The 23,316-nt window shown below is 39.5% G+C and overlaps 1 protein-coding gene across 1 annotated transcript in view; it reads left to right on the forward strand.

The window, feature by feature from the left end:
• The window catches only part of UBL3 (ubiquitin like 3), a 200,464-nt gene extending 180,260 nt beyond the window's left edge, over positions 1-20,204 (forward strand). Inside the window, exon 4 of the mRNA XM_072304020.1 lies at positions 13,275-20,204. Within this exon, the coding sequence (XP_072160121.1) occupies positions 13,275-13,339 (65 nt within the window). The 3' untranslated portion in view covers positions 13,340-20,204. The remainder of the gene's footprint in view (positions 1-13,274) is intronic.
• Positions 20,205-23,316: the final 3,112 nt, after the last annotated feature.

The raw sequence follows: 23,316 nt of genomic DNA on the forward strand, positions 1-23,316 counted from the left end.
ATATCCACGTGTATATCATATCGACCGCAACTTCTGGCACCAAGCAGCTAGATCACTAGTTCGATCATAACTCGAAATAATTGCGAAAGCGACATCCGTAGATTCCTGTTCGTTATGGACTTGTGCCGTAATTGTAACGCGAGAGAGTAAAATCGATTATCTCTGATGTTATATGTTGTCCTGATTGCAAACACAACCAAAACATCGAGATTTGAGTCGACTCGCGATATGTCGAGACTTCTGCCCTGAGGTTTGCTAAAGTCGGACTACACGAGCAAGTGATTGTGGGTTTGAGTTCAGAACACTGATTTCCCGCCTCAAATTTAATTCTTTGTTTTCGGTAGTATATAAAAAAAAGGTTTGTTCTTACTCAAGTTCTTTAGCCTATTTCATACCGAAAACACAGAATTAAATTTGGGTGGTTCTCATTCTTTAGATGAGATTCACAGAAAAAACCGCAAGCACATACGCCGTGGAAGTCTGAACAAGCAAAATCTCAGCGCAGAAATCCTCGACATATCGCGAAGACTACCCAAATTACCTTTTCGAGTTATTCTTCTCTAAGCAATCAGACAACTCCTGAACAGTGTTTCGAAGTCGTTTTTGTTGTCACGCTAATGCAAGCCCTTGTGGTTTTTAGAAAATAGTGTTTGAAGAGTTTCTTCTCAAGAGGAAAAATCCATGCTAAAATTAATAGGGGGTTGATATTTTTTATTTGTGTTAAACCTTCATAAATTTGCGATTTTTAAGCTAATGTAGTGAACTTGTCTTCATTTAAAAGGAAATGAATTGTTCTTTCATTTCCTTTTCATTCTCCTCAATTTGATCCTAAATTATCTGGAAAAATTTCAAGGGAAAATATCCATAACTTTCCTCAAAAATAAACATTTTACATCGAGGGAAATTTGGCAACTTACGAATGTTTAAACGGCGTTATCTTCTAGCACAACTGTACGACAGGGTGTCTAGCGTCTGGATTTTCCCGATGCTATCAGGATTAGAGTCTGAGTCAGGATGTTAATACCTGATTTCAAAAATTAGGATTTTTTAAGAAAAATCGTCGTAAAATCAGATTTGAGAAAAGTCGCCGTCCGCTTTTTTTCTCCGTAACTATATCCGTCATTCGTCCATTAATTTTCTCCAGTAAAGTCAGTGATTTGGGAGCAAAATATGAAATCAGAATTTAGCGAAGTTTCGAAAATCAGGCAAATCAGTATATCCCAAAATGCGAGAAAAACTGGACACCCTAGGCTATACGCTGGCCGTTCTGCTAAATGAAAAAACGCTCGTACAATATTCGAGGTGGTTTGCAAGTTTCTCCTTCGTAAAATGTTTTGTTTTTGAAATTGAAATTGATTTGTCCTGAAATTTTCACACTATGACCTTAGATGAAATTTGCCGCACACAATTATCTGAAAATCGAATGGAATAATATTCATAAAGTTCGCCAGGAAATTCCGTGTTTTATCGCAAGGAAAAATGCACACGCCTGATGGTTCATACGGCGTTTTTCCTTACAAGCACGGCAGGTCGGGAAAGCGGGAAAATCCTCGAACGACCGGCAACAATCTTCTAGAGCAGCGAGTGACGAATGCACGATTTTCCTCGAGTCTATCTGCTCGGGGTTTTTTCTCGTTTTTTCTTTTGCGAGGTATTTTTTTTTTTTTTTCTTTTTTTCTTTTTGTTTCTTTTGGTATTGTTCTCTGTCTCTGACGCTTTTGTGCGGCTTTGTGTGTTGCAAGACTGGTCGGACGAAGGCGGTGGCGCGGGCGGAAATCCTGCGGCTCAATTCCAAGGGCGCTTTTCCTCCACAGCAACGTGACCCTCGGGACGCCCTCGGGCTCCCCCTCACAAAACCACAGTCATGCACCATCGTCGCCCGGGAAACCCTCCCGGAGCCAAACTCACACGGTAAGGACACCCTCCCCCCCCTCTTATTCAATTTCTCAGGTGTCATTATACGGCAAAATCAGCGTCGACAACCAAAAGCAGAGACAAGAGACCCTCCACTGCCGTCCTAGCGGGCGACAGGTGGAAGCTTTTACTTTTGGGGTTTCACCAATTCCTTATGGACAATTAATTAGGGAGCAACAGTCATCACCCTATTTTCGGCTGTTTGACTTACCTACATGGTCGACTGAGATGAGCTGCGGGGGACGTCATGAGCCCAAACAAGTTTTCCCAAACTCGCCATTTTCGGCTTGTTTTTACAAAACTTTTTGGCACGAATCCTGACCAACACGTTGTTGAACATCAACCATGTAGGTAAGTCAACAGTAAATGCGAAAGTCCCGAAAGTAAAATACTTCCAACCATAGGCCAAGATACTAGTGGAGGGTCTCTTGTCTCTGACCCAAGACAAGTAACTTTTCCACTCATTCGCCGCAATCACACGCTGAAGTTATAGCAGCTGAATGTGGCAAATCAACAGTCATGCGCCCAACGGCGGATAATGTAGCATAATTCCGAGTTATCTGCATCCAGATGTGGATCAAAATCCTACTCGAATTGTTCAGAGACAAATTCACCGTTAGTCCCGATGGTTGCTGGGAATTGGGTTTGCCTGAATTTTGCCGCGTGATGACTTCCACAATCAAGCCACCATTCAGTCCTCCCAAATTCATTCGCGCGTAGATTGGCGGGCAATCAAGAGAAAGACAGCAGTACGGAATCTCCATAATTATGGTGGTCTACAGGGTGCTACAGTTCAGGGAAAACCGGGAAACGTCGGGAACAACGACGAACATATGTCAGGGAAAAATTTGTTAAATCACCTTCAGTTGCTGTCTCAAAATGAGATTTTAAGACTTTTTAAACAAGGAATTTTAGTCCGTTAGAGATCATCTACACTATTTTTCAAATACGACCATATGCCATTGCCCGTCACTATCTTCAATTGTCAGGGTTTTCTATCGAGCTCAAAAATGTGTCAAGTGGAAATACAGGAAATGTCAGGGAATTTCATTTCCTAAATTCTAAAAAAATAGAAAGAACAAAACAACACAGCAACAGACGAAGAAACGAAAAAAAAATTATCGAGAAAGTGAAAGCAGTCAAAGCACAGATCCGAAGAACGCAAGACGGTCGTGAAATCCGAGGGTCCGGTCCGCGGCACGTGGTTGGGTCCGTCTGCTCGGCCCGACAAATCAGCGTAACTGCCTTCAGCGATGACCTCGGATAGCACATGATTAATGCGGACGACTGGGTTCACCGCGTATTGCGGTTACGTCGTTTTGTCAGGAGGGGCGGCCGAAAGTGCAGTGTCGCCGTCTATCACGCTGAGTCCTCGGTTCTAGGTCCCCGTCTCCCCTGTATCACATGTTCCCCTTTCATAATTGGATTTCGGGCCCCTCGCGCCCCCCCCCCCGCCTCCTTCTCGGGATCGAGTACGAAATTCGGAGCGGGTAATTAAGTGCGTGCACATTTTCTCACTCGAGGGTGGCGGGGTGGGTCACGGCACGGTAGTCCGTCGCTCCGAAACCGAGGAGGAGGATTAGCGGTACTATAGGAAAAACGGCGTATCGTCACCTTCCAGGCAAAGTATCATCAAGCGCCATGCGACGTTTGAAAAATTTCCGTCCGCCATTTTATTTCTTTACTGAAAATTGTTGGATTGGAATCTGTTTGGAAATTTCACTAAATTTTATCGCAGCACAAAGAAAATTCAGTGAAATTTTCGGACAGCTTCGTTGAACAATTTGTCTGTAAAAAAATAAAATGGCGGCGGAAATTTTTAAACGTCGCATGACGCTTGTGATACTTTGCCTGGAAGGTGATGGTATGTGCATCTGGATGTTGCCAAATTTCTTCCCATGGAATATTGAAATAGGGTATCTACCGTCGGCAGAGTGTCTAGCATCTTGGAGAAGCCGGAAAATTGGACACATAATATCAGGAAATTTTTGGCCCGATCATATTACAATCAGGAACATCGGACAAAATCGGACGTTTTTATTCAGGATATTTTTCTCCCACGTACTTAGTCAGAAAATTAAGTTTTACCGCCTGCATTTATGCAATAAATGTAGTTTTTACGAGAAAAATCAGATAGAAATCAGGAATTTTCAAAATGGAAAAACTCAGGAATCATTTTATAAAATATTTTAGGAAAAATATCAGGATGTTTTCAAAATTAAAAAAATACTCTCGAATAACTCGCTGGTCGGGTAAAAACAGCAGGGTGTCTAGCGTCAGGATGTTCCTGATTCTATCACGATTTGAGGTCAATCAAGATTTGAACCGCGTTCAACAGAAAGGAACCAAGACATATCAGCTATTGCCAATTTTAACTGGGCAATTTAATTTTTCACGAGTAAACGTTTGTGCTTATCTCTTTGAAAATGTTAAGGAATTTGCTTCGCACTATGGAGAAAATTAACTGAAATTTGCACCAAAATCCGCACAACTGTTTACATGTAAAAAATTAAGTTAGCCAATTAAATTTGGCAATAGCTGATGTGGCTTGGTTCCTTTCTGTTTAACGCGGTCCATTTAATCCCGATTTCATCAGGATTTTAGGAAAAATCGGTCGTAAAATCAGGATTTGAGAAAAGTCGGCCATCCGCTCATTTCCCGTCAATCATCCATTATCCGTCCGTCAATTTTTCTCCGCAAATGATAAGGTTTCGAAAAAATTATGAAATCAGAATTTAGCAGTTAAAAATCAGGATTTCCCAAAATGAAAAAAAACTAGACACACCGTGTATCGACAGGTCTCTCCCAAAATTTCGCGTTTTATCGAAGGAAATGTGCAACGGCGGAAGGCTCATACGTCGTTTCTCCTCAGCACGGCACCGCCGAGCGTGAGGGGGGTTCGGGGTGCGGTAAAGGTCGGCGTGGCAAGTCAAGGTCGCGCGCCACCACCCTCTAATCATACCCCTCGGCTTCGCGGAAAGGTCGATCGACAGGGTCGGTCGGTCGTAGGGTGGGATTTTAACTGCCCCCTGACTCTCGGGGGTGAGGGATGGAAATCTGGGGCAGTGGCGTCGTGGCGATTTAGTCACCCTTTCGGCGTCAAGGAAGGGGTGGCGTGTTCCACACCCAGGAGTTGTCTGTAAATTACGTCCGTCACTTTTTTCCTCAGATTTTTTGCCCTCCAAACTTCGTCCGGTGCCAACTCTGGAATCTCTCGAAATTGCTGAGCTCAACCCAAACTAAACCCCCCCCCCCCCCCCCCCCCCCCCGTTCCGCTCAACATTGAAAGCTTTATTAGAACTCGGAGGGTTGGTTTTGAGCTCTTGAAAACTAAGGAAGAACGCCGTACGAACATTCGAGCGTTGCCGAATTTCCGCGAGTTGAACATGTATTTTTGAAGAAACTTATGCATATTTTCCCCTAAAAGTTTCAGATGTTTTAGATTAAATTGCGAGCAAAATCGTCTGAAAAATTGGAGGATATATATTCACAATTTTCCCTGTGTAAATTCGTCTTCTAATGAAGGAAATATGGCAACGCCTGAATGCATGTACGGCGTCAGTGTAACTTTTTCGAAATCGAGTTCCCTACCAATCGCTAACAACACACTTTATAACAGCGAAATTCATCTTATTTTCATGAAATGAGACTAATGAGAAAGCCGTAAGTGCGCCAAAAATGACGTAGTTTCAGACTAAACAGCAGTGAGTGACTTATTCCTCCAGAGAGCCAATGAAATCAGTGCTTTCAAGTAAAGTGCCACTCTGTTCTGCCGATTTCTAACCTGAAGATGTGTTTGTTGTGTGTCCAAAACTCAACCACGAGAGCATGCAAAAGATAGCACTTGCGGCTGTCTTGCCTTAAACTAGCCTAGCATGAAAATGAAAAATACCCTTCTTATGCAATTGATTTAAAATCGGTCGGTTTTTAATCATCCAAATGATTTCTAGGAGTCTTTCGGACGATCAGTGAATTTGACAATTTTGACATGGAACGGAGACTCCTTTCAATAAAATTTTCCGGTCAGAAGCTTCTGAGCTGAGCCCGTTTCCTTCCAACTTCATATCTGCATTTATGCTCTCTTCGCTATCACGGCAGCATGACAACGCAAGTCCACCTCGTGTATGCCCTCTGTACCACAGTCCCCGCCGCCGCGCCATCTTAAAACATCTGATAAGCTGTATTCCGATAGTGACTTGACGCTTTCAGTTTACTCACACAATCAACCTCTAACTCCTCGCCATACCGCCAGATAGCGCTGCCCGTTTTTAGTGAGTTTTTAAACTCAAAATCGTTATCCCAAGATCGTTTTGCTCAATGATGCAAAATTTCCCAACTCAAACCGATGCATCTCAATCTGGTTCACTCTTTGCTTGATCTGAAACTTGTCTCCTAGCTCCGTTGGAGAGCGGGTTAGCACAGTCGGAGGCCATCCCAGTGAGCGTTGGGTGTTGGAACTTTATTGGCTGACTTTATTGTGCCTCCAATCAGCGAGGGATCTTTTGTTTTGCCGTTATCACTTTGCTTCTTAGCTATCCTTCCTCAGTGATTCGGGATTTTGCCCGGTCCATGGAACCCCTTTAAGGAGGATCAGGGCAGGCTTCTCCGAGTGCCCTCTCCGCAGCGTAAGTATGAAATATGTGTTGTGCAAGCAACTTCGATCCCTCCCACATGAAAGTTAAGTAGCCCCTATCTTTGCGACGCGACAATATGAGTGTCTTCACAGATGCGCTGGAAATCGTACTGCCGTGCTAAGGAAGAACGCCGTACGAACATTCGAGAGTTGCCAAATTTCCCTCGATGAAATGTTCATTTTTGAGGAAAGTCGTGAATATTTTTCTCTGAGATTTTCAGGATTTTTCGATAAAAATACAAACAAAATTATTTGCGAAATTGGAAGATGTATATTCACAAATTTGCCTGAAAGTTAGTGGTTTGTCTAAGGAAATTTGCCAACGCCTGAAGGCTCTTACGGCGTTTTTCCTTGACACGACAGCAATGGAGTACGTTTAGCGCAAGTAGGAGCTATATCTGGTTCAGCGTAGGCAATTAGTCAAATCCGGTATTATATCAAATGCCTGGGAGATGGTCAAATTTTGACGGTTTATTCCAAAACCAGGAAATATCTTCGAACTCCGAAAAGTTAAGGAATTTGCTGTGGAACCTTAAAACTCTTCACTCCAGCCTTGAAATTGTACCATTTTCTACCGCATTCATACGCTCTATTGGCGAAAATTAGAAATCCTCCCCTTAGTTCTTGAATTCTAATTAAACCTTCGAAATCACGAATAAGTCGTAGGATTTTGAAATCCAAGAAAACTTGCAACCTCGGTTTAGTTTTTTGCATTATCAATTTCAAGGGGTGTTTCTTACAGTATTCTCAACGGAAAAATCGATGTAACCACTTTTGAAATCCCTCGTTTCAAATTAAGGAAGACGCATGCCTTTAAAGTGTCCCTGTATCATGTCTAGCCTCTCCTATTTTGGCTCATTGTGTGCCAGTACTGCCAGTGGCCGGCTGGATACAAAGCTCGCGCTTGGTCGAGTCATCGAGGCTCCTCGGCCCCCCTCGGTTAGAAACGCGTAAGTGCAAGGGGAAGACAATGGAGATAGGTGGTTTTAGCGGTGCACGGAGCTGGCCGAGTCGAGAGTTTGAGGTCAGCCCGCGGTGAAATTGGCCCTCCGCGCCTCCCGCTAATGCCGCCGCACAGTGATTCGAGCCAATAGGAAAGGTCGGACAAAATTTGGAAACTTTAAACGCCGATAACTCCGCTTTTTCAATTCTTTTAGGTTCTAAAATTGGTTCCATTGGTCTTCTAGTGAAATTTGCTACTAGAGGCAACCCTAAAAATTTAAAATCCGACGAAATTAACATCAAAATTTCCAGTTTTAGTCCAAAATTTCATTTCCGATCTCTCTGATCGACTCGACCCACTGTGTGCCGGGTCAGTCTTCGGTTGTTGGTAACTCCTGGTTTAGAGCCTCGTTTATTTGGTCGGAAAGTAAAAATCTACCAATATTTTTTACTAGCTCCATGCAATTTATCGTCATAGTAATTTTATCGACAAAGTTTATCGACAAAAGATTTATCACTCGCCATCGGGTTGCAGATTATTGAAATCGATCGACAAAACTAATGACAAAGATGGCCAAAGGAAAATGGAGCTATCGTATTGGTTGCAACGGTTGTTGTCACTCACTTGAAAAAAGTTCGGTCCCATGAACCGAACGTTCGTGTTCCATATCATCCCAACTATTCGGACCGGCAAACCGAACTTTCGTTCGTGTAACCGAACTTTCGGTTCGTGTAACCGAACGTTCGGTTCTAATGACCTAACTTTAATTCGTCAGGTCACTTTACCGTTGATGTTCGGTTTGACAAATTGAAAAGTTGGGATGATAAGGAACATTCGGCTAGTTTGACCGAAAATTTTTTTCAGTGAGGGGGAAATTATGGTCCAACGATAGGGTCTCTCGTAGGTTGCATTTACTTAGTTTTATAACTTATCTCCTCTGTCCACTCATTGCTTACACCTCCTGCGGGCCGATTATTGAAGTTGATAGACAAAGAAGACAAAAGGGATATGGAGGGATCCTATTGGTGGAAGCGGGTGGATGCAAAAGACAAAGGAGTTTGGTCATAGACTAACTAACGGCAACCCACGAGAGACCCGATATTTAGTCTATCATTTTCTCTCTTAGTCCATAGGATCCACCCATTTCAACCAATCGGATCACTTCATATTCCCTATGTCCTCTTTGTCCATAGCTTTGTCTATCAATTTCAATAATCAGCCCAATTATAAACTTATTTAGCCAAAACACTGTATTAATGCAGTTAGTCTACGACTTTTCTCCTTCGTTCACTCATTGCTAACACCTCCTGCGGGCCGATTATTGAAATTGATAGACAAAGCTGTAGACAAAGAAGACAAAAGGAAGACAAACACTGTATGACTACAGTGGAAATAAATAAGTTTGAAATTGTTACCAAAAATGACACTGGTAAACGCAAACGCATTTAAATGATCAGTCCGCTGCTTCCACCAATAGGATCGCTCCATTTTTTCTTTGTCTTCTTTGTCTATCGGCTTATCTATCAATTTCCGTAAGCGGCCTGCTGTCCAACCCCGCCCCAACCCCGGAACGAATCGCCTCCAACTGGATCCATTTCCAATGAGGAATGGACCACTAGACAAGGTACGAATTTCAGCATTCTGATAAATGTTTCGTAACTAAAATTTCGCGTAGAACACGATGCGCACGACAAAAATTATCGCAATTAACTCCTTACGAAGATAAATACTGATTCTTGATGCGTGAATTCAAACCACCCGCTCATGAAAACTCAATGCTCTACGTGACTCACATCGCGCGCTAAACTTTATCATGACAGTCTCTGCGATATAAAAATCTGGCAACCTTAATCTTGACGCTTTAGCTCAGCTATCGCAAGTTGTTTATAGTTTGAACAGCACGTGGTGGGAAATGAACATCGCTTGATTGAGAAGCTTGCTGGAACCGTTCTAGTGCACGATTTGACTCACGTAGAGCTTTGAGTTTCTTGTGAGCGGGCAGTTCAAACTCCTCGTAACCAATGTGAAATATAAACGTTGATATCTTCGTTAGGAGTTGATTTCGGTAATTTTCGTTGCGCGAATCGTGTTCTGCGTGAAATTCTGGTCAAGAAACATGTATTAGAATGCTTAAATTCGTACCTTGTCTATTGGTCCATTGAATCCATTTCTAATGAGGAATTTTAGCTTATGATGCTTTGATTTGTGCTCCATTGCAATCAGCCATGCGGCCGATTTCTAGGGCCTGATCGTCAACCAGCCATCGGAAACGCATCGATTTCCATCGCCTCGCGCTAACTCCTCGACTCTCGTCCCGCGATACTCATGATTGAGGGGGGGGGGCCCTTTCGCCCCCCCCCCCCCGTCTTTAAAAGGCGCAAGAATACGAGACGAGTGCGACGTCACGAGCTCATGGCCTCGCGAGGCTGCCAGGTTTGGCGACTTTTTCGATGTTTAACGGAGGCGAGAAGGGTTTTTTTCTGCGCGATTCGACAACTGTGGACGGGGCAGACGCTGGGAGCAGGCCGGAGAAAGCCCCCCGTCGCACAGTGGATCGAGTCAATCATGGACATGAAATTCTCGACTGAAACTTCAAATTTGGACGTTAATTTCGTCACATTTTAAACTGTAAGGAGTGCTTTTATAAGAAAATTCAACGAGGAAACCATTGGAGCCACTTTTAGACCTCGAAGTTTCGTTTGGACGGAGTTATAAGCTTTTAAAGTTTCCGAATATTGTCGGACCTCTCCCACCTGACCCGATCCACTGTGTGGCGCCTCGCTCGCAAGACGCCAAATTTGGGCTCCGGGACCGGAGTTCTGGGTTTTTTGGGGCCGTTCGTCATCGTATCAGTGGCGTGGCGTGCTTTGCGATGTATCGATCGATCGGCCATTTAAATCTATGGAAAAAGATCGATAAACAGGGTGTTCGCAGCGAACACCTTAATAATCGATTCTTTACCGTAGATTTAAATGGCACAACAATCGATATATCGCAACTCACGCCACGCCACTGCATCGTATCGAGTCTGCTCGCGTCGCAATCGCGCCTTTTGTAGGGAAGTTATTTTCAGGAGTCAGCGCTCAGACTAACGAGATAGAAAATTGATTGAAGAATAGAAATTTGAAATTTCACGCAACATTTCGTGAAATTTTCCTTTACAATTTCAGTGGAACATTGAAGAATCGCCACTGGCCTTTATACTAGTGGCGGATGAATCCCTGGAGCATGGCGTCAAACCTGGAGCGCCCAAATCGATATGAACATTTTCACGCGATAGCGAAGAGAGCAGTAAGTGTCAAATTTTCGAAATCGGGTTTCCTTCAAAATTCGTCTAAACCCTTTCAGATGAAATCGCTGAAATCGCTAAAACAGCAAAATTCATCTTAATTGTATCAAAACGAGACGTATGAGAAAGCCGTAAGTGCGCAAAAAATGACGTAGTGTCAGGCAAGACAGCAGTAAGCGACATTATTCTTCCGGAAAGCCAATGAAAACGGTGATTTGACAAAGAACGGAGGCTTCTTTCAGTAAAATGTTCCACTCAGAAGCGTCTAGGCCCATTTTCTCAAAACTTCATTATTGCACTTACTGCTCTCTTCGCTAGGTATCACGGCAGAATAGCGAAGAGAGCGGTAAGGGTCAAATTTTCGAAATGAAGTCTCCTTCAAAATTCGTCTAATCTCGTTTCAATGAAATCACCGAAATAGCTAAAACAGCGAAATTCATTCGAATTGTTTCAAAACGAGTCGTGTGAGAAAGCCGTAAGTGCGCCAAAAATGACGTACTTTCAGGCAAGACAGCAGTAAGTGACGATATTCCTCCAGCGAGCCAATGAAAACATTCCATTCAAGTAAAGTGCCTCCCTTTTCTGCCAATTTCTTATCTGAGAATGTGTTTGTTGTGTGTCCTAAAACGCAACCGCGAAAGCATGCAAAAGATAGCACTTACGGCTTTCTTGCCTTCAAATAGCCTGCGGGCCGATTATTGAAATTTAAACCAGCCCGATAAGACATCGTATTGCGATATATTGCATGATTAAGATAGGGCTATGTCTTGTTGTGTCGGGCTGACATAGTTTCAATAATCGCCCCGCTGGCATGAAAATGGAAAATATGTTTTTATGTAATGGAAATATAATCGATCGATTTTTAATCATCCAAACGATTTCTAGGAGTCTCTCGGACGATCAGTGGCATTTTGACAGAGGACGGAAGCTTTTTTCAATACAATGTTCCGGTCAGCCGCTCCTGAGCCCGTTTTCTCAAAACTTCATTTCTGCACTTACTGCTCTCTTCCGTCATCACGGCAGTATTCGATAGTTCCGACAGTCCATCGAATCGATGAGCAATCGATGACGACTTGGCAACTCCGGAGACCCGAGTCAACAACGGCTACGAAATTGACTCCGAAAAATCCTGAAAGGGGGGGGGGGAGTAGCGAACGCGCTGAAGTTGACGAAACTTGCCGCTAATTCATTTTGCCCCCTCGCCCCCCCCCCCTCACCCCCTCTCCGGTAGCGTCTATCGAACTCAGAGGACCCCCGCGGCAAATCAATCGATCTTCGTTGTCGCTTCGCGTGCAATAATAGTTGGCTTTACGTGGGAAATTTGGGATTTTTTTATACCAATCGTCAACGCCGCAACTTGGGTTGGAACGGGGACTTAATATCGGCTCAATAAGTCGCAGTCGTCAAGATATCTGCAGTTCGGGAAAATTTAGAACATACGGAAAAATTGTGAACCTTAATTGAGCACTGAAAAAAAATCTCTGTGTATTTACCAAGAAAAGGGCAAAATTGCCAAGAATTCAGGGTCCTATTTGATCGCAGTTTTTTCTTGGTAAAATTATCATTTAGGGAATTGGTAATTTTACTGAGCAATCTCGGTAAAATTATTGAACTTTCTCGGTAATTTTACTGGACCTTGGTAAAAACGATATAACAATATATTTTATCGACTGTGGTAGTATTACCGAGATAAAATGGCAAAGTTACCGGGAATTGATTACCAATAAAAGTGATATTCTTACCTGGAAAAAAACGGTAAAAATACCTGTTTTTAGGTATGCTTACCAGTCTGTCTTGGTAAAATTATAAATAACCGGTAAAAAAAGTGAGATGGTAAAGGTACCAACGGACCTTCGTAAAAACGCCGAGAATTTTTTTCAGTGAGGGGCTTGTTGCACAAGGCGCGTAAGTGCAGTTCTTTCTACCTTGTCCTCCAAGCCCCTTAACTAATCTTGGACAGATTCAGATAATTTTTAAGATAATCTTGTCAGTGCTGACATTTCCCGGCATCAATTCTGAATCTCGGAACTTTACTCGGAATTTTCGAAAGTCCCGGATTTTTTAGGATGAAGTTGTAATTTCGTCCTTTGAGTGATGATCGGTTATTGGTTAAATTCAGCCCTCAGCGCCTCAGCAGGGCCTGTTCAGGTGTTGTGATTAATTCTTGGCAATAGAGCGCCTTCAAAAGCACGTGATACCAATAGCCATACCACGAGCTGTGCCAGTCTGTAAGCTCACAGCTCCTAGTGCTGTCATGACGGTCCAGAATTTTTACATTTTTGTCGCAATTTGAGCGATTAATTCAAATTTTTGAAAATGTTTGAATTTCTTCAATATGAAGCACTGAAAAAGTACTGAATATTTTAGTAAAAGGAGTTACTGAATTTCTTTGGAATACTGAAAAAGTACTGTAAAAGAACTGTTTTTTTGCCAGCTCCATTGCTTTATCTAGTTGGAAAGTCGATTGATTTATGTTATTTTTTTCTTGGTTACAGATCAACGTCAGAAGAGTAAAGGCGGGAGTAGCAGTTGTTGTTCGGCTTCCTGTAGTATCCTGTAAGACATAGCGGAAGTTCGCGACACTCCGCACCCAGCTCTCTATGACTTGTTACGATTTTCCTGCACAAACCTCCTCGGTGCTCGGCCATTTCTCGCAGACCTCGATTTCGAATGAAACCTGCGCCTAGCATACGCAGCTCACTCCATAACATGAATCACTCCATCTAACATCATCGATTTGGTTTGAAAAATTGGGAAGCAAAATGGAGATGTTGTATGTGTGAGGAATTTGCGATTTGACTATTAATTCTCAGGTAAAAGCTCGCGAGAAACACGATGGTGCCACTGGTTTTCTCTGAAATCAACTCCCAAGCTCCACAAAAGCTCTCAAGTTGAGGCCAAAATGGAGGGGATATCCCACGCTATCCTGAGAGTCCACGTCTACATCAAGACAAACTCTCCATGCAAAGATAGGGAGCAAATGCATTGACAGGCTGCCGCTTTATTAGGGGACTCCAAAATTGAAAACACGGCATCACTGCTAATGTATTTGCTCCCCATCTTTGCATGGAGAGATTGCCTTGATGTAGAGGTGGACTCTCAGGATAGCGTGGGATATCTCCGGCCATTTCGGCCTTAACTTTGAGAGCTTTTTTTGAGCTTGGGAGTTGATTTCAGAGAAAACCAGTGGGACAATCGTGTTTCTTGCGAACTTTTACATAAGAATCAATAGTCAAATCGCAAATTCCTCACACATGCAACATCATTACTGAGGGGCTTGGAGGACAAGGCGCAGAAGTGCAGTTTTTGCTATTTCGAGAAACACGTTTTAGAAGTTTCGAAATTACATGGATCCTTATGGCGGAAAGAAAGATCAAACTGACTTTTTGATGCTCAAAAATTGGAACTTGGGAGCGAATTTTTCACAGAATGTGCGTGAAGACTAGTTTTACTTGGGATCATTAATATCTGAATTTTTCCAAAAATTGCTCTTATTCGCCTTGTCTTCCAAGGCCCTCATTTGTCGATGAAGCAGAAAGGAACCAAGCCACATCATCTATTGCCAAATTAAAGTGGGCAATTTTTTATTTTATATGAAAACAGTTGTGATTTTCGTGCAAATTCCAGTGAACTTACTGCATAGTACGAAGCAAATCCCTTAAAATTTTCAAAGGAATCTGCACAAACTTTCTGTCGTAAAAAAGTAATTTGTTCGGTCAAAGGCAAAAGCTAATGTGGCTTTGTTCCTTCCTGCTCAAATTGGGAAGCAGAATTTTTCTGCGATGAGGGCTCCGTTTTCACACTCATCTCCATTATTATCATGACATCACGAGCATCTGTTTGTGAGCTACCCTGATATGAGGGCCATCAAAAAGTGACGTTAGGTTACACCTGAAGGGCCTATTTTTTTATTTTTCTTTCCTACGCTCTTTTTCTCCGCAATAATGATATTATGTTCAGAATCTGCATTGATTCCCCCTGTAAGTATGAAAAACAAACTTTTTGTCAAGTTTAAGTTTATTAGAAAATTCACATCATATATCCAAGTCATCTTTCCCGTGCTGAGGAAAAACGCTGTATGAGCCTTAGACATTGCCAAATTTTCTTTTATAAAATACGAATTTTCGAAAAAATCTGTGAATATTCGTCCTCCAATTTTTAAGAGATTTTTATTCGGTATCAGATCTAAATCATCTGAAGATTCAAGAAGAAATATTCATAGCTCTCCTTGAGAATAAACATTTAATTGGAGGATATTTGGCAACTCCTGAATGATCATATGGCGTTTTTCCTCAGCACGACAGATCGGATCTCCCTGTTTGTCATTTTATAAGGGGAGGCTTTAAGTTTTTGAAGTACAACTAACAATAAGTCCAACATACAACTACAACTTGGCCCTCCTGAAAATTCTGCTTCCTAATTTTGTCGACACAGACAGTTCTTTTCTTTTGTAGAAGAAATTGTACATCGTTGCGAGTGTTTGTTGAGGTTTGCCTGTATATTTTTACCTTCAGGTCACTCCTGAAGGTCAAATAGATCGTGGTTCAGTCAGCGTTTAGATTACCTTTGCGATTGAATTGCTTTATTTTATTACCGTGTGTATTATTATAATGTATCATATTGTCCCTTTGTAGTAGAGGAACATTATATCCTTAAGTAATGTAATCCTGAGAAGATTGTTTATTTTTATCAAATTCTTTGATTTGTTATTCGGGTAGGAAAATTTTGGAGAAAGATCGTTGTTTGCTGAATTTAACTGTCAGGACAAATCACACCTTTCGTGAGACGCTGGCTGCCCCTGTAACCTCAGTCCAAATGGATGCGTTGCTGGCTCTTCTCTCCGTTTAAGCTTTGTCAAGTCAACCGTTGCGATCTCTCATTACAGTAGGTCATTGTCTATAAAAATTGAGCATTTTTTCAATAAAAGATTTTGCAGCAAAATATTTAACTCTGAGAGAAATGCATTCGAAAATTCTTAACCCTGTATCTCTTTAACGTTTGACTAATTTTTACAAAATTATAACCAGAGTTTCAAGTACTATTTTCGAATTCGACTTGCCAGAATTGCAAGTATTATCCGCTCATATTTGCTGAGAATTAGCAAGTATAAAATGAACAGCTTTGCACCCTTTTATCAATAACCGCTTTTGTTGTTCAATATATTTGGTGTTCACTTCTTTTTTTAGGCTGTGTCATCAAATTTTTTTCTGAAATGTAATGTAGAGCCGAAAGTTGAATAATCGTAGAATGCGTTTACCGGATTTACTATTTTGCGGTTTGACATTATATGCAATTATAAAGAGTGAATCGACCGCGGGTTTTTTATTCTGATGGCTTTATTTGCCATTTCCCACCTTACACAAAATAAATATTTTTGGACAGTTTATATTGTTAGGATTTAGATACCTAACACATCCTGTATCAAAAGGGCGTAACCCACTATTTGCCTTCTATCGAAAAATTGCTCAATTGAGGTTGCTCTTAGTAATGCGGAGAAGCAACTTCAATCGTAAAAATCATTCATCTATTGTGACAGAGATGGCACAGCTAGACGTTTTTTCTCAGCAGCTGCTTATACCATTTCCACTTGAAGCCAGCGTTGTGAAGAAGAGTGTGCCTTGTTTTCTCTATGATATTTTGAAAGACTGTAAGGCATGAGATAGACCAGTCTTGCCATGCTAAGTCTGCACGCATTAAAAAGCTGTCAAAGGACAGCCATTCTCTGCAAAACTAAGTTTATCGACTCAATGGATGTCACTGATTTTCCTTCTTTTCACACCTTCTGCGGGTGAGTCATCCATGTAAAAATGCTTCACCTCCCGCAGCGAAAATTATTTTGCGATCATCAATTAATAGAACCAGAATATCCGAATCTTTGACAATTTGAGCCTCAGTTTTTTGAATCCTCAATTTTTATGGACATAAAAGTTAAATTACTTCCTTTGATAACCTGGAAATCTCTCTTTTTGTCCACGCTGTAATGAAGACAGCTCAACTCTTTCTTTCTCCGTCAAAAAAAGGAGAATCGCTCAGCTTTTCTCCTCTTGTCTGTACTTGACGAAACGGTAAACCGTATTAGTATGATTTTTGTCGTCTTTATTCTGTGATATACTTATTTTATTAATTAAAGAAGAAAAGAATGAAATAGTTGTTTTATGCAGAATTTCTGTTTTCTGTAGTATTTTAAGCCTTTTTGAGAGGATCCTTTCGCTATTTGTCACAACAGGTAAATCAGTGCCGGTTTTCTCTTCAAACTAGCGTAAAATATTGCTGAATACATAGATCTGGCTTTATTATTCCTGTTATTTGTTATATTTTTGTGATTATTTATAGATGAGCAGGAGGGAAAACGTTTCAGGGTAGGTTAATGTAATTAAATTATGACCATCAAGTTAAGCCTCTTTGTGTCTCAAGGTAGAGAATACCTTATCTCTGAGAAGACATCTTTTAAGCCCATCGATATGGCCCGCAATGAAAACTCTTCTAACCATAGTTTTCTATTTCTTCTTTTCAGTAAAACATTTGAGTACCAATCATATCAACTGCATCTCTGCATATTTGACGAAAATAAATTTTATTTAAAAACTGTTTGATGTAATATTTTGTTGGTATTCTTTTTTTCTTCTCTATACGCTGTTATTTTTTCTTCATTGAATAGATTGGATTGCAGCGTCCTCTTCTCTATTCTGTCAATCGTATACTCATGGATTTTCTGGAAAGTTAAGTTAGTAGTTTTCTTGCTCTTTAACTTTTTCCCTTTGAAAGACAATTCCTCATCAGGTGTGATTGCGCTTTTGAACTTTTTTCAAGTTATGACAAAAGTACATTCAAAATTCATTCAGCTCTGAAGGAGTCACTTATTTTATTTTTGTTACTTTGCAATGGAAAATTTGACATCATCGCCATTTCGTGGAACAATTTGCCCTCATCTTGAGGTGCAAGTTGTATACTGACAGCTTTAATGAGACATTTCCCTTTCTCTGATGATTCCATAATATCTATAAATACATGTATTATTTGTAAATATCGCCGAAGAATTTATAATATAGTTAACTTGTACATAGATTTGTCATTGTTTTAAATTATTGTTTTAATTCTTAGATAGTAAATGTTAAACCTTGAGTATCAGGCACTGGATGAGATTTTTCAGAAAAGTGCTAGGTTATTTACACAATCATCCATGAATTATTATCATCACGTAAGCATATCTTTTCAAAATGTTCAGTGAAAATCTAGGGAAAGGTACCTTTTAATGCCTGACCTCATGTCTGTATAAAACTCTGTTGAAATAGCAATGCCCTTGAATAGTCATATGAATACCTAGACGTTTAAGGTTTTGGAAGATTATAACATAAAAAATGACATGGAAACTGATTCTACGCAGAATTCTGAAAATGACAGGTAGGAAAAATGGGTACCATCCTGAATAGCATGAAATTTCAGTTCAGTCGACCAATTTGTTGTTGAACTTTTAAAGACTGACATATTGTCTCTTCATGAAGATGAGAAGAAGAAATGAATAATGGTAAGCAATTGTGTTCATTGCTTTGAGAATATAAGGTTTCTATCAGGGAAGCTGAAGAAAATAGGGGTTTAGAGGTTTAATGTCATTTTCTCACCCCCTCTGACATGTTAATTTTGAGAAACTTCCATATTTTAAAAAAATAACTACAATAACTGTTACATAGCTGTAAAAAGTGTCCTCTTTGGGTCAACAATTTCTTTGATAATTCTAAAAAACCCCATTACTCTCAAATTTGTAGTAATCGTTATCGACTCAGAACAACACCTTTAACTCTCATAGATTGCTGCTTATGATCGATTTTTCTCTCCTCTCTTGCAATCAGACTTAATTTTTTTGCAACTAGCGATGTTTTATGAAGAACCTTTAAAATACATACTCTTTCATCTGAGTAGAAAGGAATCATGAAATTGTTGCCCTTAAAAGTTGGTCGTATTGTCATTATATGCAAAATTATAAGAGAAAGCAAAAAGTACGAAATTAAAAAATAAGGTAAAAATTTAGTGCAATAAAGTCATCAAGAATTCTCAACAGGCAATAGGCTTGTGTGTGAGGTTCTCAGTTTTCGCAAATCAAGATTTTTTTTATCAGATCTATCTTTTGGAATTCCCAAGCTTTTCAGCCAATGATTTCATTAACTCTACTCTTAGGACTACCAATCGAAGCTATTGAGCAGGATGTCCCTTATTAACTCCTAACACCCATATAAAAAGAATTTGTGATTCTTTTAAGTTTAAAGCAGTGCTTCCTGTGAAATTAGTCCAAAGATTTACCCCTAAATGAGATTGATTTTTCAAATTATTGATGGCAAGATAATGAAGTCCTAGAAACGATTTTGACGCAGTAAAAAGTATTTTGACATCTGAAAGACTGTAGAAAATTAGAGGATAATGTTACTTTCCCCCCACAACTAATAAAAATTAGGTGTCTTTCCTCCTAGTAACACTACTGATTGCTACCAAATGCCCAAATATATTTTGCACCTTAATCCATTACTCGAACACCCTACAAAACAAATAATTAAAAAATCAACAGTTTTCACATCAGCTCCTAATTTTTTTTTGAAAAATAAATAAGTCATTTTTTTCATTAGAATTATCAGTAATAGTACCGAATTTATTACACTGAGTGTACTTAATGAATCAGTATTTAATTTTTGCCAATCAGTTAAATTATCAGTTATATTACGTTAGATCTGTGTTTAATCATTTCATGAAATTTTGAACTATAATCAATCAGTTTACTCTAAATTGTATGGATTGTTGCTGAGATCGGTATTTTCTGCATTGATTAATTTTTTCTTGTTTTAATGTTCTTCTCGAAGTGTGTGAAATCTTAAAAATCAATTCCTAGTACTTAACTTCAGTGCAATCTTTCCTGTCAATCTGACAAAAATAAAACACCTACAAAATGAAGAGTAGACAACATAATTTTTTTACACCCTGATAAAAAGGATTTATTAGGCCGAGTAAAATCATTTCTCGAGACTTGGTAAATCCTTTAGTAATAACTATCAGAACATTGTAATTTTACAAAAATGATTTTACGGAGAGATACTTAAAGATCCCAAAGGCATTTCTGCGGTAAAATAATGGATTATCATCAATGACAATATTCAAGTCTTCATTCAATCATTTATTTTTTTATTATCATTTTTTTGGTTTTTTGTGATGAGGTCCAGTTTTGAAAGCATTATTTTCGGAGAGTGTACATTTTTTCTCTCCTTCTTGTTTTGTTTGCATTGAAAATGTTATATATAAAAAAAACGAATTCAAAATGTAAATAGCAAAGATATGTATTGATTGTACTATGTATGAATTCATTTTGTAATATGATTTAATTTTTTTATTTTATAGTTTCAGAAACGGAACTTTTCTGGTGTAAATATATAAATGAAATGTGATATGGATCTTCTTATTTTTAGTCCCTCTCCTATAAACCCTTTTCCTTTCAATGAGAAATGTGGGCTTCACCTCCAACAAAACTGAGTCATGTATTTTCTCTAAGTATCAAAATGTCTCACTTGTTTGTTGGATTTTATAAGTTTCTGACTCATACCCTATCTGGGTAGATGTAATTTCCGTTTTCTTATTCAGAATGTCATACACAGTGGCGCAGCTCTGTTGCTGCGCTCTCGAAAATTTCTATTCTTCCTTTTCCCGTCAATAAGTACAAAAACTAATTGTGGCATGCCATTGCCTCGTCAAACCAACCTAACAGCAATACATCAAGGTATGGCCCATGAGACAATTGGTACTTGATATGTTGGGTAGAAGCCCAAAAATACAATCACAGGGAACATGTTTAATTTAAGAATTACATCCTGTAGCAGTGTTGTATAGGGTCTATGGTAGTGATATTTTCAAGTATAAGTTTCTTAAAATTATGCACCTGCTTGTTTTGAGAGATTAAATTCAGCTTATCAGATCTACATAGGTCAGTTACTTGGTCAGTTTACACTTTCAAATTATTTTTCATTCTATCTTTCAACAAAGATGTGATGAATGTAATCCAATTAAATCAGCCTGCTGCCATTCAAAAAATGTTTAAATTAGAAAACAAAATGTCAATTCGTAGTACAAAGAAATACTCCGACAGCAACTGAAGAGAATGCCTTTTCATTATTCTGCGCAATACTCCTATTCAAAAATATACACTAATTATGAATCTCAAGTTTTTAGATCCTTTCAGATAGTTCAATTTTTATTCAGTAGGCATCAAAAACTCCACAGAAGATTTGCTGGAAACCGAATAACTTTTCTATGTTGCATTCAAACCGTCTTTAACAGAAATTTATCAAGTCGTATCAAATTTGAACTGAGAAAAAAGTTGAAAGTTTTATTCCTCTCTAAGAGTCAACTTTAAGGACAAAGTTCATAGATTGTTTTCTCGTTTAAAATATTTTTGTTTGACTTCGACCTCTTGGCAGGTGAACATTAATGTCAAGCTGAATTCAAAACTTCTCTCAACTTATTTTCTTTCAGAATAGGACTTGGTGTGTTTCCATTAAAATTGGCCCATTTTGAGCAGATTATCCTCAACCCAACAAAAAAAAATTCCATGAAAGAAAATAATAGAGGAAAAAAAGAGCCCCCTTTGAGTTTTTAACTGTCTCTGTAGACATGGAAGTGTAACAAATTGCACTTTTATTTTAAAAGAGTATTTTCAAAATTCTTGATACATCTGGAAAAATGATTCAAGGTAGGAAATCAACTCCGACACCACTCTACTCGTCCTGCAAAGAGATGATCCGATTTTGCCTTTAAAAGTCAAGTTCCGTTCGGTGATGTCAGCCAAATTGCTCCTTCCCATAACTGTTTGATAATTCAAACAATTTACACATCCCTTGAAAGCTGACCTATAGCTGACAAAACAAATCGATTCCTAAATAAATGATGACATGCAAAAAGGACGGGAGTGACAGCTTCTTCTTGATTGACTTAGAATTAATTGCTTTCCTGGAAAATTGCACAGTTAGCAACATTGCTTGGATGAATGGCGCAATATCCGTCTTGATACTGTCAAGATAAAAAAAGTGGAATAATGGTGATCTGTAAAAAAGGGCAAAAGTCCTGAACCCGAATTTTGTTGGTAGGTTTGCGGTCAGCTGTAAGTTGAGGTAACTATTTTGACTTAGTGATTTCATCTCGGACTAATGGTTCGAATCATTGAGAGACAGAGTATGGCTAGAGCCCGCTCCAAAAATAGCTCAACTTGTGTACAGCTGAAGGGTAGAATATAATTTCTCCGACTTAAAACCAGATTGAGAGGTCAGGTTTGCAACTTCTGATTGACCGTGGCCAATGAAATTTGGTCTCTGGACTTTAGTCTCCCATTTCCTTACCGACAAAAGGTACATTCTCTTTACTGAAAAGACAGAAGTATAGGACAAAAAAGAATGAAGATTTAAAAATAACCAAAATTAAAATTAATATTCTTAATTATTGATAAAATAAAAATTAGAGTAACCAAGTTTAATTAAACCTTGCGAGCACTTGTAACCTTTTCAATTCGCCTCGAGGATCCTTCGAAGGGAGGGAAAATAATATGAAGTTTTCGTGTTAATATTTAATTGCAAAATAGGTACGTCATTTTTTTCGCACTTACGGCTTTCTTACGAGTCTCGTTTTGACATAATTAAGATGAAACCCAGTCAACAGTGTGGCAGCGTAGATTAGCAAGAAATGCGGCCAAAATGTCCGTCCTTTTAGTTTTTTCGAGGGGAAACAAGTCAACTCTAGATCTACGTTGCTCGAAATTTTTTCGGAACATCTGGAAAAATTACTGAAATTACGCTGAAATTGACGGCAGAAATTACGCTCGGTAGGTAATTTTCAAATTACGGAAGTTAGAAAGAACTTACAAACGACGGGAAGTTTGCAACGTCGCAAATTGTGGAGTAGTTTTAGAGTTGAGTCATTGAATTGCCAGGATCTTTGATACAGTTTGACATCAGTTTGACAAGTACAGTTGATTTGTACAGTTGTACAGTTTGATAGTTTGACTAGTGTTGTGCAGTTTGCAACTGATTCATTGATGGGGGTTGAAGGTTTCAACTTTATAATCGACTTGTCCATGATATAATCCAGTCCTGATGAGCAGTATGTAGGATTGCATCTTTTAAATCTGAAGGGACTTTAAGCGTGGGTGAGTAACGAGGAGTAAATTGACAACCAATTCTCCGTTCGATTAGGTAGTCTCAGGCAAAACAGCAGTAAGTGACATTATTCCTCCAGAGAGCCAATGAAAACAGTGCTTTTAAGTAAAGTGCCGCCCTCTTTTGCCAATTTCTGACCTGAAAATGTGTTTGATAGGTGTCCAAAACGCAACCACGAAAGCATACAGAAGATAGCAATTACGGCTGTCTTGCCTTTAACTAGCCTAGCAAGAAAATGAAAAATACCCTTTTTATGTAATGGAAGTAAAATCAGTCGGTTTTTAATCATCCAAACGATCTATAGGAGTCTTCCGGACGATTAGTGGCAATTTGACAAAGAACGGAGGCTTCCTTCACT

The sequence above is a fragment of the Bemisia tabaci genome, chromosome 9, assembly GCF_918797505.1.
Source record: "Bemisia tabaci chromosome 9, PGI_BMITA_v3".
NCBI lineage: Eukaryota > Metazoa > Arthropoda > Insecta > Hemiptera > Aleyrodidae > Bemisia > Bemisia tabaci.